The following is a 17,036-nucleotide window of genomic DNA, read 5'->3' on the forward strand; positions in this document are numbered from 1 at the left end:
AGTTACAGACCGGAGACGACAGAAGAACCAAATCACAAGGCTCTACACTTAAACCTGAGCTGTAACACAGTGGTAATCCCAGTAAATTCAGAAGTATAAAATGAGCACTTCCAGTTGTTTCCACTGCAGATAGAGTTTAGTTTAAAAAAACCTCAGTAAAAATAGAAGTATTTGATTGCATTGTGCTAAAGCAAAGTAAAAACACAGAGACATGAAAAGGCAATATTTACTCACTTCAGTTTATCAAATACAGTGCGTAAAAGAAAAGAAAGTTCTGTCCATTGCAAAGTATTCCTTTGCATCCAGGCTTCTCTTAAAGAATAGATGCTCACAAAGAATGGCAACATAGATGTGTTTTTAAGTTACTAAAAGAATAAAGGCCTTCAGCAATGAGATAATTACCTTTTCTTAACTGTCAAAGTTATCCAGGTCAGAGCAAAGATGTTGGAAAATCAGAATTAAAAAAATAAAATCAAGCTGCCCTTCCCACCTTCAAGCCAATTCAGCTGCTCAGAGCAAATACTTAACAGCCTCCCTTTGCACTGTGAGCTCTAAGGACTACTCATGCTTTGGGATTATGAGGTTTCTCAGCATGTCGAAAGAGTTGCCATCTGGGTGCACAGACTCTACACCCTTGCCTTCTTCGTGGACTTGAAGGAACCCATAATCATCTATGCCAACTATCCATGCAGTCGGGCCCTCCTCACTGTGCAGGCGGACTTGCTTACCACTGCAAACAAAGAGAACCAGGTGGTTAAGAATTCACTGGTGGACATTGCACAAACCATTAAATACAGCTTAGAAGACAAATGTCTAGCTGAGTATTTTTATTTCCCACTTCACTGCTCCTTTACAGAGAAGAATGCCCAGCAGCATTTTCTACCTGCTTTAATTTCTTCCTATGGTATTAGCAGAGTTGGAGTTAATCCAAACAGTCTGTATTTCATGAAAGGCATGAGCAGAGTGGCTTCATCACTAAACAAATCATTCCCAATTCCCTTTGTTTTGAGATGATACATGTAAAATACCTAGGAGCATTCTTTAACTCATGCTAGTCCATTGATTTTACCATGTGCTACTTTTATTCTCTCTTAAAAAATTACATCCTACTTGGAAGTATACTTTACTTTGGTCACTAGTATTAAAGGCAATGAGATCTAGTAGAAAAAGACAGGACATCCATGAGTTCTTTTCAATGTTCTTGAAAGAAAGTTCAAGAAGAACATTAAACTTACCTGTGTACCCAGTACTTGTAGTAACGGGGAAGAACTCCATTGGGCCCTTTCTCCTGAAAAATATCTATAAGCCTCTCTAGCACAGTTACAGTCCTTGCAATAAGACAGTCAGGAGTTAAAGGCTTCAGCTCTGTCCCCTCTTCCTTATTAAATTTTGTGATGAGATCATTGATGCATATGGTAGGGTTGCTGTTACTCACATTAAATCCAACACCTGAAGAAAAAAAAAACAAAGGAAGGGGACAGGATCTGTAAATAGGAACATTCTGTTGCCACTAGAAACTCAGTACTTTATACAACTACCTGGTAAGATTATCTTTAAGGATGTTTCTTTCCAGTAACTGTTTTTCTGAATTTTCTTACACTTTTAAGTTTTCCTTACAAATCTAAGTCCATATTTTACTTGTTCCTTCCCCTTACAACACCCCCTCAGAACTGCAGAAGTGAATGCAATGCAGCCTTTCAACAGCACTCCTTCCTGTCAATAAGGCTTTAGGAAGATGGCAAATGGTAATTTGCACACTGGTTACAGCAACATAAAAGTGACAAATTCTTTTACTCCCTGGAAGCTGACAAATCATTAGCTAATTGAGAGTCAATCATTGATTGTACCCGAAGATGGAGACTTTCAGTCTAAAATCTGGTTCAGAGATCCTTCTGTTTACTACAGCGAGCTGACTGCCTTTTCTGAAAGTGAAGTCTTTTGACTCAGTTGATAACCCTTGTTCAGCTTGCTCTGAAAAGCCCAGAATATTTAACTTTGCCATGCAAGACTCCGGTTTGCTTAATCTATCTTACCAAAGCATATGCTTTAGAAGCCTCAAGCCTCTCGCTGAGATTTCCCCAGCTAGAACAGCACTGGCAGAACACTTCTTTTAATTTAAATATGGCTCTTGGGGCCTCTTTTGCAGTCTGCTGAAACAGCCTTCGAGGGATGTAAAGAAATATATTGTATTACCTGGTTATTTTCCTTTTTTCCTAAATTTTTTTTTCCTTCCTCTGACATACGGGACAAAACCTCTGTTTGTCAATCAGGTTCAGACATGTTAAACCTTCATCTGCAAGAAGGTCCAGATGCACTGTTTTGGAAATCTGCTGTGAATGAGACTATTCATATAAAGAAGCAATTAACTATGGGGAGAAGGATCTCTTCAGCAAAGAGGAGTGTTCAACTTTCAACTAGCCAGAGAACGTGTGCAGAGAAAGCCATGGTGATAGCAATCCCCATAGGTTGATCCTATGGAAATGAGGAGACAAAGGAAAATGCACTGGAAAGTAAAATGTGTCATGCCAGCAAACCCTACCTCAGCTGTTTACGTTTAAATACAAATGAAGAGTGACCCTGGCTAGTAAGCTGTGACTGGTAGCTTCAGGGTGCAAAACGGGGCCTTGGAGTTCATCTGCAGGCTCAGAGCACTCAGGGTTATATACAGAGAGACCTCTACTTGGCAAACAAAAATTGAAACAGTTACCAGATAGACTGAGATGGTGAGGTCAGCTGAGGCAGAAGCCTCTGGAGATAAACTGGGCGGTAAGAATGCAGCAAGCTAATTTGAAAAACGTTAGGTGATCAGGGCTCCCAAGGCACCTGGACATCGCCTCTGTGAGACCAGTGGAAAACAAACACTGAGGGCTGATCCTGCAGCATGCTGATGTGGCTGATACATCTTCCAGTCCTAGAGCTAGCCCTGCCTTCAGCATCTCTGCACTCTTTGGACATGCCTTAGCTGCACACAGAGGCAGACAGAGCTTTTGCAGGTCCAGCATGTTGGCTGTCCTGCACATTCCACTCGTGTTTGGCTACCTACGTCTGCTCTGAGTCTGTCCCTCACATTAACGAAGTGCATTCTTCTGCAGAACTCTTCTTCCACAAGTCCTGCAACAATTAAGTTCTTAAAAGCAAAAAAAAAATTATAAAACATGTTTAAAAGTATGAACATGAACTGTGTCATCTGTGAGGCCTTGAGCACATGGTACAGGTAAGAAAGCAAGTCTGTCCTTTGCCTTTCCTTGTGAGGTACTTCTCAGTGTTTTGAAGTCACACAGCTGATCTTTGATTTTAATCATCACTCTCATATATGGGATACTATTTATGAGTGCCATGTAAAACTGAGGTATAGGTAAGGAATCTGCATGACTGTAGAAAGAGGATGATTCTAATGGTTTACCTTTCCTGTTGCTACTACTAATACTAAAATGTTAGAAGTTATCACAACCACTAGTCGCAGCAGCATACATCTCTGAAAACGATGGGGAAAAAAAAATCCTTGGACTAGTACATGGCAAGTAAGTCTCAGAAGATACCAGATGAAAGAAAGTTGATGAGAAAGTGCACACTCAGACCCATCACCACCATGATGACTCCTATGGGACACCAGAGAGAATGCCTACAGAAAGTTTCCATTTGAATTTGAGTGGTTTGGTGTTTAGAGTAAGAAATACAAGGTCCAACCCAAACACGTAATGTGCAAAGAGATTTTGGTAAGGTGACCTATTTTTTTTGGAGTAATTTCTGCTGTTCTTTCGTTAACCAGAACAAGTCATGGAAAAATGTAAGGAAGCAGTAAATGGTTGACTGGGCACAGAGAGACATCCTAAGTGTCTCGGTGCAGCTTTCATTCTGTATATGTAGATTACAGAATCAGATAATTACAGAATCAGAACTGAAAATTTAATGGCTGTGCATGTTTCACAGAAGGAGGGGGGGACTACTTCAACTCTTGTTCTGGCCTTAAAATTTACAGCACCTTGACAGAAATCATATCATGCCCATACTCCCTTTGCAAGGGACTTCACATATCTATTATGCTACATTCAAATATAAACCAAGTATTATCATCATTTAGGCTCCTTTATCATCAATTAGGCTCCGAGGTGACCTAATTGTGGCCTTCCAGGATCTGAAGGGGGCCTACAGGAAGGCTGGGGAAGGACTTCTCAGGATGTCAGGTAGTGATAGGACTAGGGGGAATGGAATGAAGCTGGAGGTGGGGAGATTCAGGCTAGATGTGAGGAGGAGGTTCTTCACCATGAGAGTGGTGAAACCCTGGAATGGGTTGTCCAGGGAGGTGGTTGAGGCCCCATCCCTGGAGGTGTTTAAGAGCAGGCTGGATGAGGCTCTGGTCAGCCTGATCTAGTGTGGGGTGTCCCTGCCCATGGCAGGGGGGTTGGAACTAGATGATCCTTGTGGTCCCTTCCAACCCTGAATGATACTATGATACTATGATCATTTTCTTTAAACTTTTAGACTTGCTAAGGATCTTTATTTCAAGTTTTTAGACACAGCAGAGAGAATTATTTTTGGAATCAGAACCTAGAGCTCTGCTGGCAGGTTTCTAAGCATGTTTGATGGATTTGTGCTCCTGCTGGTCCGGGAAAAAAATTTCCTTAACAAATAGCAGGATGATTGTCAGACTTGAAATGCTAAAACCATCTCATTTGTGCACCTAAATGTCTTCCCGTGTTACAGTACTTGGACTTCCTGAAAAATACACTCACAGTCTTTTTGAGATTGGTTGTGCTACCTTTTTGGAACCAGCTACCCAGGCAGAATTTTTCACCATTTGAACTATTAAACATTGAAATAAATTCCCAAGGGGGGTGGTAGATTCCCCTACATTAAACTCTTTCAAGGCCCAGCTTGACAGAGTGCTGGACCATCTCATTATAAACTATATTCTTACGCTGAAAGATCGGACTAGGTGGTCCTTGAGGTCCCTTCCAATCTGGTATTCTGTGAATCAATATTTTGTGCAAGAACATCCAGGTCCTTCTGCTGCATGCTGCACCAGAACAAGAGGACACAGTCTCAAGCTGCGCCACGGGAAGTTTAGGCTCGAGGTGAGGAGAAAGTTCTTCACCAAGAGAGTCATTGGTCACTGGAATGGGCTGCCCAGGGAGGTGGTGGAGTCACCGTCCCTGGAGGTGTTCAAGAGGAGATTGGACGTGGCACTTGGTGCCATGGTCTAGTCATGAGGCCTGTAGTGACAGGTTGGACTCGATGATCTTTGAGGTCTCTTCCAACCTTAGCGATACTGTGATACTGTGAATCTATGAATGGAAAGTTTGTCTTCACAACGAACAGACTGTCACTCTTTGCCCTGTCACCCAGCCTTCCCAACTGGTTCACAGATTTTACATTCTGAGAGAACTACAGAAAGTGATTCATTCATCACATCATTACTGTACTGCTGCTTCACTAGCAATGTTCTGGCTTTGAGAAAGGTATCATCAGAAACGAGTTAGGAATGGATTTTAAATGGATGAGAGGAGAAATTAAAACATCCCTGTGTGTGCACAGCTCCTTTTCTCCAGATTTAAAAGGCACATTCTTAATTTAACTACTTGTCATATTGAGAAGGACAAAAAGAAAATAACATTGAAAATAGGATAAATTTCTTCAGACTATTCTACTAGCTTTGCAATGGATCAAGGAGCACATTTTCCTTCTCTCCTGCCATGCTCTTTCTTTGAACTCCATTACATCAGCCCAGATGCTTGCATTTACATTTTCTTTCTCAAGCATATGGAATTATTAAGAAGAATGAAAACATTTACTTTTTTGTGCTTCCTTTTCATTTAGTATTGCAGCTTATTTGCTTATGCCTGCTGTCATTATTTGTTCTTGTCCTTATCGTTTGAACCCATAAAGACAGTAACAACGAATTTCTTTGGGGGAAAAAAAAACAAAACCACAGTATAAAGAAAACCTTGAAAATAGACATTTACCAATAAGTACATGAAATGTTGTTTCAAGAAGTGTAGACTTTACCAGAACTCCCCCAAGCTTCATGAGATCACTGTAGTAAATATCATTTGGCCATTTTACTCGCAGATCAATATCCTAAAGAAAGAAGAACATACACTTAGAAAGGCCTTTGCTCTTTGATGCTGATTTTATCAGAAAACATCATATTCATCATTCCATAGCTCTGTATCTTCCATACCTCTGTGCCACACCAAATGTGGCACTGTTAACTGTTTGTCATAATGAGAACTTATTTAATTGTTCCACAAATGCTAGTGAAAAAGTAATGTGGTTACGTGATTTACTTCAGAGGTTTGCAGCTGTCAGAGAAATGTGTCTATTTATTTAAATTAAATAATGGCAGATAATAAAAGAGTGACCAAAAGGAGGCCAAAGACACTAGGGATATTCAGTCTCAAAACTGTGAGGTTTCACAGACATAATTTCCTTCACTATTAAAGATTTAAAAGTGCTAATCAAGCAAGATGCAAACTGTGGCAGCTCATAGGACTCACTGCTGATACACAGTCAGGATAAGCCCACAACATCATCACCACCATATTTGAGGACCCTTGCAGAAACCAGCCAAGACAACAATGATATCTTGAATTTCAGAAAGGAAATTCAGCAGACAGGAGAAATTCCAGTTCACAACTCTGTCAATACTTCAGTAATGTCCTAAATATATTCACGCTTTCGGCAGCTACGCTCAAGCGACACCATGGAGCTGGAAACACAAACTGTGCTGTGTGACAGCGTTCCAGTGCAATAGAGAAGTTTTTGTTGAAACTACAGGACTGAACTGAACTTTGCACCGGCTACTTAAACACAAAAAGAAAGCAAATGTGCTTCCTGCAGTTTGAAAAACTGCACATGACTGTATCCCCAGAGGCAAATTATGGGAGGTGCTCCAGGACTACAAGAGTCACATTCCCTCCTATTGTAGATTATGAAATCCCTTTACAGGATGTGTGAAAACTGCACCTGGGTGCATGTCTACTTTCCTGACAGATTTAAAGGCCAGAGAGGAGTCCATTACACATACACTGACAGGAAATACTACCTGATTTTGCTATCAAAGCATTATAAGAGAGAGTATCATGAATTCATATTAATTATAGGAAACAACTGGACCCTTCACACTGGGAAAAGATTTATAGAAGATTCCTGAGACATGGAAAGTGTGACACTGTTCAACAGTACTATCAGTGTTAAGAGATCTTCTGAAGATCTATTCAGTAGATCATACTTAAGGAAAACATACGCCAGCCACCATTTCTGCAATTAAGTGACACATGAGCATGAAGAACAACCAAGTGGGCATTCACAAGACATGAACTACACAGCAGCAGAGACTTTGCCACAAAATGAAGTTACAAGGTACTGCACAACTATTCACTTGTCAGAGAAATTATGGGTATCACAAAATACGCTAGAACGAGAGCACATTCTTATCTTCACTTACTGGAGAGAGATGCCTGCTGTTCTCAGAATGGGAAAGCAAAGAATTCTCTTGATATAAAGCCCATTTACACTTGCAGCACTAACATCTGACAGTAAAGCTTCCAATTGAGCAGTCAGATTTTCTCCATGAGGACCCAGAACAAAGACTCAGTTGGTGTCTGTTTAGCATAGACAGCATTCATGGCAATCCTAAAAATTATGGCTGGCTGACAAACTGAGATGAAGGTATTTCAGAGTTTTGAATGAAAATCATGACTTGGCATTTGGGTATAGGGAACGACATTAAAAGTGTGTGAGAGTATCATTACAATTCTGACATAAACCCACAGAGATGGAAATTTTGAGGAGAAAATGAAACCTCATCTGCAGATTAGCCCACTGTTTGCAGCTGCTGCTTGGATGTTTACCTGACATAAAAGCACTGTGTTACTTAAGTCTAAAAAGCAAATTTAAGCATTAACTTTCTGGTAAATCTCTGAAATTTCTTTGCTTTAACATATTTGAGACCAGACTCTTAACAATCCACCCCATTGTCTAGGGTGGATGTAACCATAAAAGAGATTCACTCTTGGTCACAGCAAGCTATGCATTGCACATGTGCTATGTGTAGTTAAGTGCAGTATATAAATGGTTTGTAAATATTAAATATTTAGTACTTCAGTTGCATTTCTCCTCTTGAATGGAAGAAAATTAAAAATGCCACGGCATAGCAGGGTAGGTGTACGGAAGCAAAACCACCTCCATTCAGAAGTTAACTCCTTCCCCAGTCAGACTCATATTTTACAAAGCTAATGCTTGACCCTTCTATTGTAAATGGTTAAATTAGTCACTCTCGCCAAATATTTTCTATTGCAAATTTTAGCCTGAAGCATTTTGGTTTTATAGTCAAGTTATGAAGCACTGAAGTTAGAAGCTTTTAATGGAAAGGCTGACAGACCCTAAACTACAGCAAAGCTACTGGGTGCCACTATAATAAAGTTCATGTGTAAATGTGTATAAGTCATTGATTTTCAGTAATATAGGAAACATATGCTTTAGTTAACTACTTCTGTAAAATACCGAAGTTTTATAGTTAGCAAATATTAGGAAATGGTAACATTAAAAAGAAGATATATGAGGTGATGAAGAAGACTGGTTCTTCATTTTAATACTGATGACAGGACACTTGATTCCCTCTTGAGAGCAATACTCCTATGTTCTTGCTTTAGAAATCAGTTTTCAACCTTAAACAAGGGTTGGAAAAATCCTTTTAAAGGGATAAAGTGACCACTGAAACAGCACCCACGGAAAAAGCAGAAAAGGATTTGTCAGTTTTATTTTCCCTCCTCCCTTTCCCCCCAACTCCTTCAAAATCAAAACAAATTAACTCAATTGTTAGACAAACAAAACTGACATTTTCTTTACTGCTGAAGACTGAGTCTTAAGTTTCATGAGATTTGAGTGCAATGAGTGTAGTATAGTTGATCAACTCAGTAAAAGACAGTATTCATCTTATGTATACTACATTTCTTAAAACATAAATAATCAAGCATGTATGAAGGCTAAGTTTGCCACTATAGTAGTGCTGAAGAACTGCACTATGCATTTGGTCATGCAATGCACAGAAGAACACAGCTAAATCTGAATTTAATGAAAATGGAAAGAGGAATTTCAAGATAAATTAGAATGACATACCTCATATCCTGGTATTGATCTAACTGCCTCTACCACTGCCAAGGACATCAGGTGTTGAATAAAAGGAATTCTCTGGCCCAGGTTGGAATGTAGAGGAATGGTGAGATGTAAAGTGGATAGTGCACAGCCCACAGGACTGAGCCAAACATTTCCACCACGACCTCAGAAGGGAGAGAAAAGATGTTAACTTCAACTCAAGAAACAGGTATTTGTAAAAAGATCACTTTGTTAATGTAGGCAGCTACAAAAGAGAAAGATTCAGTGGTATCCACCCAATAATCAACTCTAAGTCCTGTTTCCAAACTATCTTTGAAAGAAAAACTGTTAAAGTCCAAATCTTGTTCTTTAAAAAACAGCAGGTTAATTCATGGGGATACTGCTACTCAGTCTCCTCCAGTGTCCTACATGACTTATTACCAGGGTTTTCCTGGTATACACATTGGAATAGTCTGCCCAGAGAGATGGCAGAGCCACAATCCCTGGAGGTGTTCAAAAAACATGTGGACGTGGCACTTTGGGACACAGCTTAACGCCCGTGGTGGTGTCAGGTTGATAGAGGGACTTGATGATCTTAGAGGTCTTTTCCAGCCAAAACAATTGTATGATCCTATATTATTCTTTTAAAAAATCTTGCTTTCTTTAAATGAAGACCTATTTCTAAAGATGCTCTTTGTGCATCTAATAATCCATCCACATTGTGAATCACCTTGACACAAGCCAGATCTGTACTGAAAGCCAGATCACCATTTTCATGTAGATTTGGACTCAGAAGAACTTATTAGGCTTCTAATAAAATGAATGTAGCTTTAAATCAGTGGTAGCACCCTCCTGGTAAAGAGACAGGACTTGCTTATATTTAACTGCAAAAGAGTGTAAAAGCCCACATGACAGTTCAGGCAGGTCCTGCAGAATCAGGGAACCACTATCTGAGAGAAAGTCAAGACCCAGTCTTGTTCCAGTTAAATCAAAAAAGAGTTCTGATTTGGAAGTCTGTATTACACTAAATGTAGTGATGGCTGTTTCCATGACTGGGGAGAAGTTTTGGCAGAAACTAGAAGACCACTAAATCATTTCTGCAAAAGCCACCAAACATCCTGAAAATGTTTACTTTGGTCTCTGCTAACTTAGGCTTTGAGTTTGAATCCAGAGTTCAAGCGGGAGGAGAAGAGGACACAATTATTCTATAGATTATAGTATCAGAAATACTCGTAATGTATCCTTAAGGCAGCTAGATGACATTAAAATGCCTTATTTCACATGTTTAATACATATTTATTAGCATCAGAAGGAAACTTACCTTTCCCTTGTGTTTGTCGAACAGCAATCGCTATTAAACCCATCTCCTCAGGCAACTCAAACATTAACCTGCCAATTAGGAAAAGAAAACACCCCATGCTTATCAGCTGGAACACTAAGCTACATTCATGAAAATCTAGGCTTAAATATCAGGTCATATTTTACGTTAACATTGCACTACCAGTTATCCGTTTTCAGTTAACATTTATTCTTGACCTGAAAGCTTTAGAATATTAATAAAAAATAATAAACAACCCTGAAAAATGATAATGTAAAACATTACTGTATCTATTACACTGGGAAAAAAGTTAGAGCCATAGTTGAGTTAAGGTGCCTTCTGACAACATACATACATTATTTCTTCATGCTCTCTTGGAGTGCTTGTTTTTTGCATATCACTATCTTCAGTAAGTGACAACTAGCAATTCGAGACATTTGTTTCTACTTAAAGTAAATTTTTTGTTCATACTACAGAATATAAGAGCAGCAGTTTCTGATTATTTAGAAAACCAATATGGTGGCAATAAAGCAGTTTAAAAGATACACTATCCCCTGAGAACTAATTATGATTTAACTACAGTAAATAAATCTACACCTTCTGAGAACTCTAGAGAACACTGGCTTATTTTAGGCTTGTGTTCTGCTTTCAAAATAGTTTCACTTAAAAGAATACTAACTTTCCTCTGGGGATAAGTAGAAAATGCACTTTAACACCACCAAATGAGTCAATGCTAGACTTTAAAAAAAAAAAAGAAAGAAAGAAAGGAAAAAAAGAAGAAAAAAAACCCTACTGTGAGAACTTCATTCAAACCACTTTAAAACAGATCTGAACTGTACTACAATCTCACTCCATTTCACATGTTCAGGAATTTATTTAACAGATAAATCAGATATTCAGGATGCTGCCAGCAAGGGAAACCCAGAAAGTGATGTATAGCCTACAAGTCTACTCCTAATAAGAGCACAAATATCATGTTGTTCATCCATATAAAAGCAATCTTGTCTTGGAGATAAGTGCAGTCCAAACCAGCAGAGTACTGTTCAAAATTAGTTCTGCTGCATTTCAGATATGTATGAAAGCTGTTTCAAGTTCTGCACTCAAGCAAGTATCCACAGACAGCAAGGACCAGCTGCAAGCAGAAGCGTCTCCCTGCCACACATACATCTTTAGGTAGGTGACAAGCTAAGGAACTGTCATCCATCCTGCTCTGCAGGTTGAAAAGCAGGGTTTTGGTAACCCTTGGGGCTGCATCAGCAGCAAAATCCAAGTAGGCTCCCCAGGGTTTCAGAGTATATTTCAGATGGCTGACTTGTTTTCAGGATGACCAACTTGTGAGGCTATTGAAGGGCCCAAAGCAAAGTCTGGACCACAAATGCCTTTGCTTATTAGAAATATTCAAACTCAAGCTGACAAAAGCTCTAACAGGCTCCACAACATTATCCCACATTACTTCTAAATCAGCGAGACATTGTCAAAGAGCAACAGCTAGAAGGTCTCTTTGCCAGCTCCTTTCAGTTTACATGAAATACAGCTCAATAGCTCCTTCCTTTGGATCCTACACATGAGACCAAGGCTCACCTATCTACCTCCAACTTTTAACACAAAGGTTAAAGGTGAAAAATACATCTCTTATGCTGGGACCTAAGGGAAAATCCTCTCTTAGGAGACTCACGAGGCTTCAGCCTTGTCTTCCGGGAACAGCGTGATTTGAATTACACCACCAAGTTCGTGGTTTTGCAACATGAAAACCTAATTTAAATTTGGAAGTACAGTTATGAAGAGATTACAGGCTTTGTCGAAATACATTGATATCTGTTACTTCTCCATTCACAGATTTGCTTTCAAATAGGGAAAGGGGGAAAAAAAAGGGCAAAAAAAAGTCACGTGCTGCCACGATGGGAGGAAAATAATCAGAGCAGGAAAAAAGTTAGTTATGAATCCAAAACACAGGCTTCGAGAACAAAGAGATAAGATTAACTGAACATATGAATGTAGCTATTAGAGGCTTGGCAGCAGGTAACAACATATTAAATGCAGAGATCAAGTTTGTACTTTTAAGGGCCATGAAGAACTTCCTTAATGGACACAACATGGGGAAGCTGTTAATACCCAGACTGATACAGCAAGAGACAGATAGATTTATTTTTACTACTTCCTGAGATTGTGCTGGATTTACCGTGAAGCCTATGATAATCAAAAAACTCCACAAAACCATCCCCCAAAAGTTCAGAGCTTTGGAAATTGTGTGTGCTTGTTAGTTTTTCCTCCAGGAGAAACAACTTGGGTTTTCCTTACCAGAGAGAGTAACTGTACGTGCACTTTTTTAGTTATTGACTTCCCTTCTTTTCTTTCAACTTAATCAGTTGCAGGTTTAACCATTTCATTTTTCTGCAGAGTGACTTAATCACAGTGCTCACCACATTTTCCTCACAAATTTTTTTCTTTGCCTTCAAGAAATGCTCTGTTCCTTTCTGCGCTCTTTAACTAGTGTGCTCTACATCGTAAGTCAAAAGACCACACCCAGGTAGAAGAACAGAGAAACATCTGAAGACAAATTTACTCATCAAGAAGGAAATCAGACAGCACCTATACGACTGTGGAGGATGATACCAGAAGTTTAAGTAAATTTTTCCTTTCTGCTTTGAACATTTTTGTGGTATTTTCCAAAATGTGAGCAAGGCACTTTTGGTATTCAAGAATATTAAACCAGATGAAATATTGAGAGAGATATTCCAGCACAACAGTGCACACTATAAATGCTGTGAAGAGGAATAAACAACACTTAATTGTTTTATCGAAATTTCAAGTCTAAGGACTTTGTCTTCACGGCTAGCCACTGCCACTGCCATGCTTTTTCTTCCTACATGAACATAAAATGGGAAATGAAACCACAAAAACTACGTTTGAATGATGTTAGCAGCCTGACAACTATAAATTTCATTGATGTTGTGGGTTTGAAGTTGAAATTCTCATTAATGCATCCTGCTGTGTTACACTATTGCAGAGGTATTGCAATAGGCAGCATTACATTCCAGATGTTAAAAATACCTGGGCACAAAAAGGGTGAGTTATGGCCAGATTTCTCCTGTCACTTCGAGTTCCTTCTCTGAAAAGCTCATTCTCAAGTAGTTTGTTTACAGAGCATTCTAAAAGTGACTAAAACCAACTTCAATTTTTAGTCAAATGGAAAGCAGCATGACTTTTTACCAGTTTCTTGCATTGTTTTGGATAAAAAGGCACCCTTTATGCTAGCTTTATTATTTTATAGCCATTAGTTCTGTGCACTCTGTTCAATTTGAAAATAAGCAGTGTGCCTACAAATATTTTTCCTAAACTCTCCTCCACTCCCCTCCATCTTGTTTCTATAGCCTGCAACTCCACGATGCTGTATGGGATTCCAAGCTCTGTGTGCTGAATGGCCTTCCAGAGGGCGTGCTGGCCAATCAGAAGAGGTAAAACTCTGGATCTGTACTGCAGACTCCCATCTCCCAGTATCTGTCAAAAGGCAAACAAAATGGGATGCAGGCAATGCAGCTGGTTTGTGGGGGATGCTAGGAACAAGCTCTTAAAACAAGTATCAGATGATTAACTGGAGTGATTTACTTGATCTGCTACAAACAAGGGAGAATCAATTAAGCAAGTGGTTATCTATGGCACCACAGCTTTTGGCCATAGCAACTATGAAGCAATGCTGTTCAGGATTCTGAGGAATAAGCAAGGTAAGTGACAGAGTACAAACCCTGGATTTCACAAGAGCAGATTTGAGTTTATTCATGGACTTGATAAATGGGATCTTAGGATAGGCAGCTCTGAAGGGGAAGGGAGCTCAACAGACATGGTCCCACAAGCAATATAATGGTCCAATAATGGTCCATCCCAGGAGGAAGCAAAATAAAGTGGATGAACAATGACGACAAGTCTGGTTTGGCTAAAAAGAGAATTCACGACTGTAAAAAGAATACACAAAAGAAACTCACAAAAAACTCACAAAACTCACAAAAGAAATGCTCCGAAGGAGAAATGCAGAAACCCTACCCAGAGAAACAAGGATGATGATAGGAAAGCTGAAGCTCAGCTATAGTAGACATTGACAAGAAGCAAGCCAATGAGAACTTCTACTGCTACATGATAAGAAAAAAATGCACTAAGCACTGGAACAGGATGCCTAGAGAGACTATGGAGTATTTTCATCCTTGGACTTCCCAAGGTCTGATTAGAAAGAGCCCTGAGCAAGCTGGTCTGAATTCATTGTTGACCCTGCCTGAATGAAGTAGGTTGGACTAGAGACCTTCAGGGATCCCTTCCAATCTGTGTGATTCCTTGACTCCAGGAAATGTACAGAAACTTGGTATCTCTGGTGTTCCCAGATACCAAGTTTCAGCTGACATCAGTCAGAAACTAGCTGTTAGCTACTAAACTAGTAATTTAGCCCAAAGGCTGTTCACTGTAATCTCCATCTCAAGTAGGATTCTAGATTAATATTTACACTCTCTTACTAGCCTAAATATTTAATTTTATTCATCTCCCACTTTCCATACAGTATATTTTATACCATCAGATGTAATATGCAGGCTCCCAAAAGATTGACACCCACAGCTGACAAAGGCAGAACACCTAAACTGTTAATAGAATAGAATAGAATAGAATAGAATAGAATAGACCAGACCAGACCAGACCAGACCAGGTTGGCAGAGACTTCAAGATCATTGTGTCCAACCTATCATCCAACACCACCCAACCAACTAAACCATGCAACCAAGCACCCTGTCAAGTCTCCTCCTGAACACCTCCAGCGGTGGCGACTCCGCCACCTCCCCGGGCAGCCCATTCCAATGGGCAATCACGCTCTCTGTGTAAAACTTCCTCCTGACCTCCAGCCTGAATCCTGCTAAGGCTTATTTAACTGATAGAAATCTTACCACTCTGCACTGCTTTAACTTTGCCTGCATCCAGCAAGCAAAATATGTGCTAGAATACACTGCAACATGAATGTACTCTCCTGTTGTGTTGCAAAACTTCATAGCTTCTTTCACGTTATAGAAGGTTTCCCTATAGCAATGTCAGTACAGAAAGACCTTCTAGTGTCCAATTGTTTTTGAACTCCTTAGATACATTAAAGTTCTACCTCAGTGAGAAAATGTGCTAAGGGATTACAATGTCACAGACTTGTAGAAAACAAAAAAGTACTGTAATGTTGGATTCCAAGTTCCTTGTACCTTGCTGCAACAAAGTCTACAAAATAGAAAACTGTCTTACACCAGTCACACCATTTTCCTTAAAGAAAAATGTGTTGGTACTATGAATGACATAGGTTAGAAACCTAAGTATACTTTGGCTAGTTGGCTAGCCTTGTGAGGGTAGGGCACTAATAACAACATAGTTTCAATGGAACTACCGGAAGACTGTAAGGAGTGCAAAGTCACATGAGCTATTTTTCATCTGGATCAATGGTCCTATCTGGCTCACCATAAATGAACACTGCTGCTGGCAAAAGGGAAGCAACAGTAAAAGAGGCCAGTGGATAGAGGGAAGGCTAAACCATCTCTTTCTTACCACTCATATACTTAAGCCTGATTTAAATTACTGTATCACGGCCTCGGATTAGTGCATGCTTTGCTCGTAGAATTGCCTTGAGAATCAGGCCTGCTGAACAAGCAGGGTAAAACTCTACCATTAAATGCTCATTTTTTTCCTGCTCACTGCATTTTTCAACTGGTAGTTTCCTTGTCTTTCTATTTTTGTATCAGATATTTTATAATTAGTCCTTTGTATATGTTTATAGGCTTTTCCTCTTAAAAAAAAAAAAAAACCAAAAAAGAAAAAGAGAATTTTAAAGCACAGTACCATACAGCCAAAGGTGTCAGGAAACATACCCAAATAAGAAAGGGCTCCAAAAAAATGGTTTGCCAACAAAATGCCAGTAAAATTTGAAACCTGGGTTCAGACACACTGGTAATGTTCCAAAACTGAAAACTTAAAGAACCTCTTTATTCAGTAAATCAGCTTCTCTGTGAATATCATTAAGACCACAAAGTTACCGTAAAGGAGGGAGTTTCCAAGGGAGATGTGAGGAGAGTTTAGGACTTTAAGTTGCTTTAACTTTTATTTTGGAAAGCAAAAACCTCTGCTGTTTTGAACATTTTTAATTTATATTTTTTTTCCCTCCTATAATAAGCAATCTTTTCATTACTTTTCTTTATCTGAAAAACCTACCTGGAGCATACTGAAAACCCGACACAGGACAAACAGAAATGAACCGGACCTCATTAAAGAAATAACCGCAGTGCCAAGATCTAAGAATCAGAACAGTTACTGGAAAGCAGTGAAACATATTTATCATAACATGTTAGGAATCTTCAGAGCAGAATAGAATGTTATAAACATATTGATCAAACCCAGATCTAAGCACTCTCGTTCAAAGTAAGCACAGTATGGATGTTATAAAAAATGTAAACCGTACAGATCAGCGCAGCCTGTAGTGATGTCACTTTTCACAGTAATTTCATCACACTTCATTAGATTCAGGAGCTCAAGACGTGGCTCCATGTGAATCTCATGAGGTTCAACAAGGCCAAGTGCAATGTCTTGCACATGGGTTGGGGCAATCTCCAGTATCAAT

The 17,036-nt window shown here is 39.4% G+C and overlaps 1 protein-coding gene across 2 annotated transcripts in view; it reads right to left on the minus strand.

The window, feature by feature from the left end:
- Nucleotides 1–208: 208 nt before the first annotated feature.
- The window catches only part of HLCS (holocarboxylase synthetase), a 126,834-nt gene continuing 110,006 nt past the window's right edge, over nt 209–17,036 (minus strand). For both annotated transcript variants that reach the window (XM_068144595.1, XM_068144596.1), the window contains 5 exons: nt 10,418–10,485; nt 9,121–9,281; nt 5,964–6,078; nt 1,236–1,449; nt 209–730 (listed from right to left, as the gene is read on the minus strand). In XM_068144595.1, the coding sequence (XP_068000696.1) occupies nt 559–730; nt 1,236–1,449; nt 5,964–6,078; nt 9,121–9,281; nt 10,418–10,485 (730 nt within the window). In that variant the 3' untranslated portion in view covers nt 209–558. The remainder of the gene's footprint in view (nt 731–1,235; nt 1,450–5,963; nt 6,079–9,120; nt 9,282–10,417; nt 10,486–17,036) is intronic.

This window comes from Melanerpes formicivorus, unplaced genomic scaffold (assembly GCF_026170545.1).
Source record: "Melanerpes formicivorus ecotype bairdi unplaced genomic scaffold, bMelFor1.0.p_v2 SCAF_11, whole genome shotgun sequence".
NCBI classification, from domain to species: Eukaryota; Metazoa; Chordata; class Aves; order Piciformes; family Picidae; genus Melanerpes; species Melanerpes formicivorus.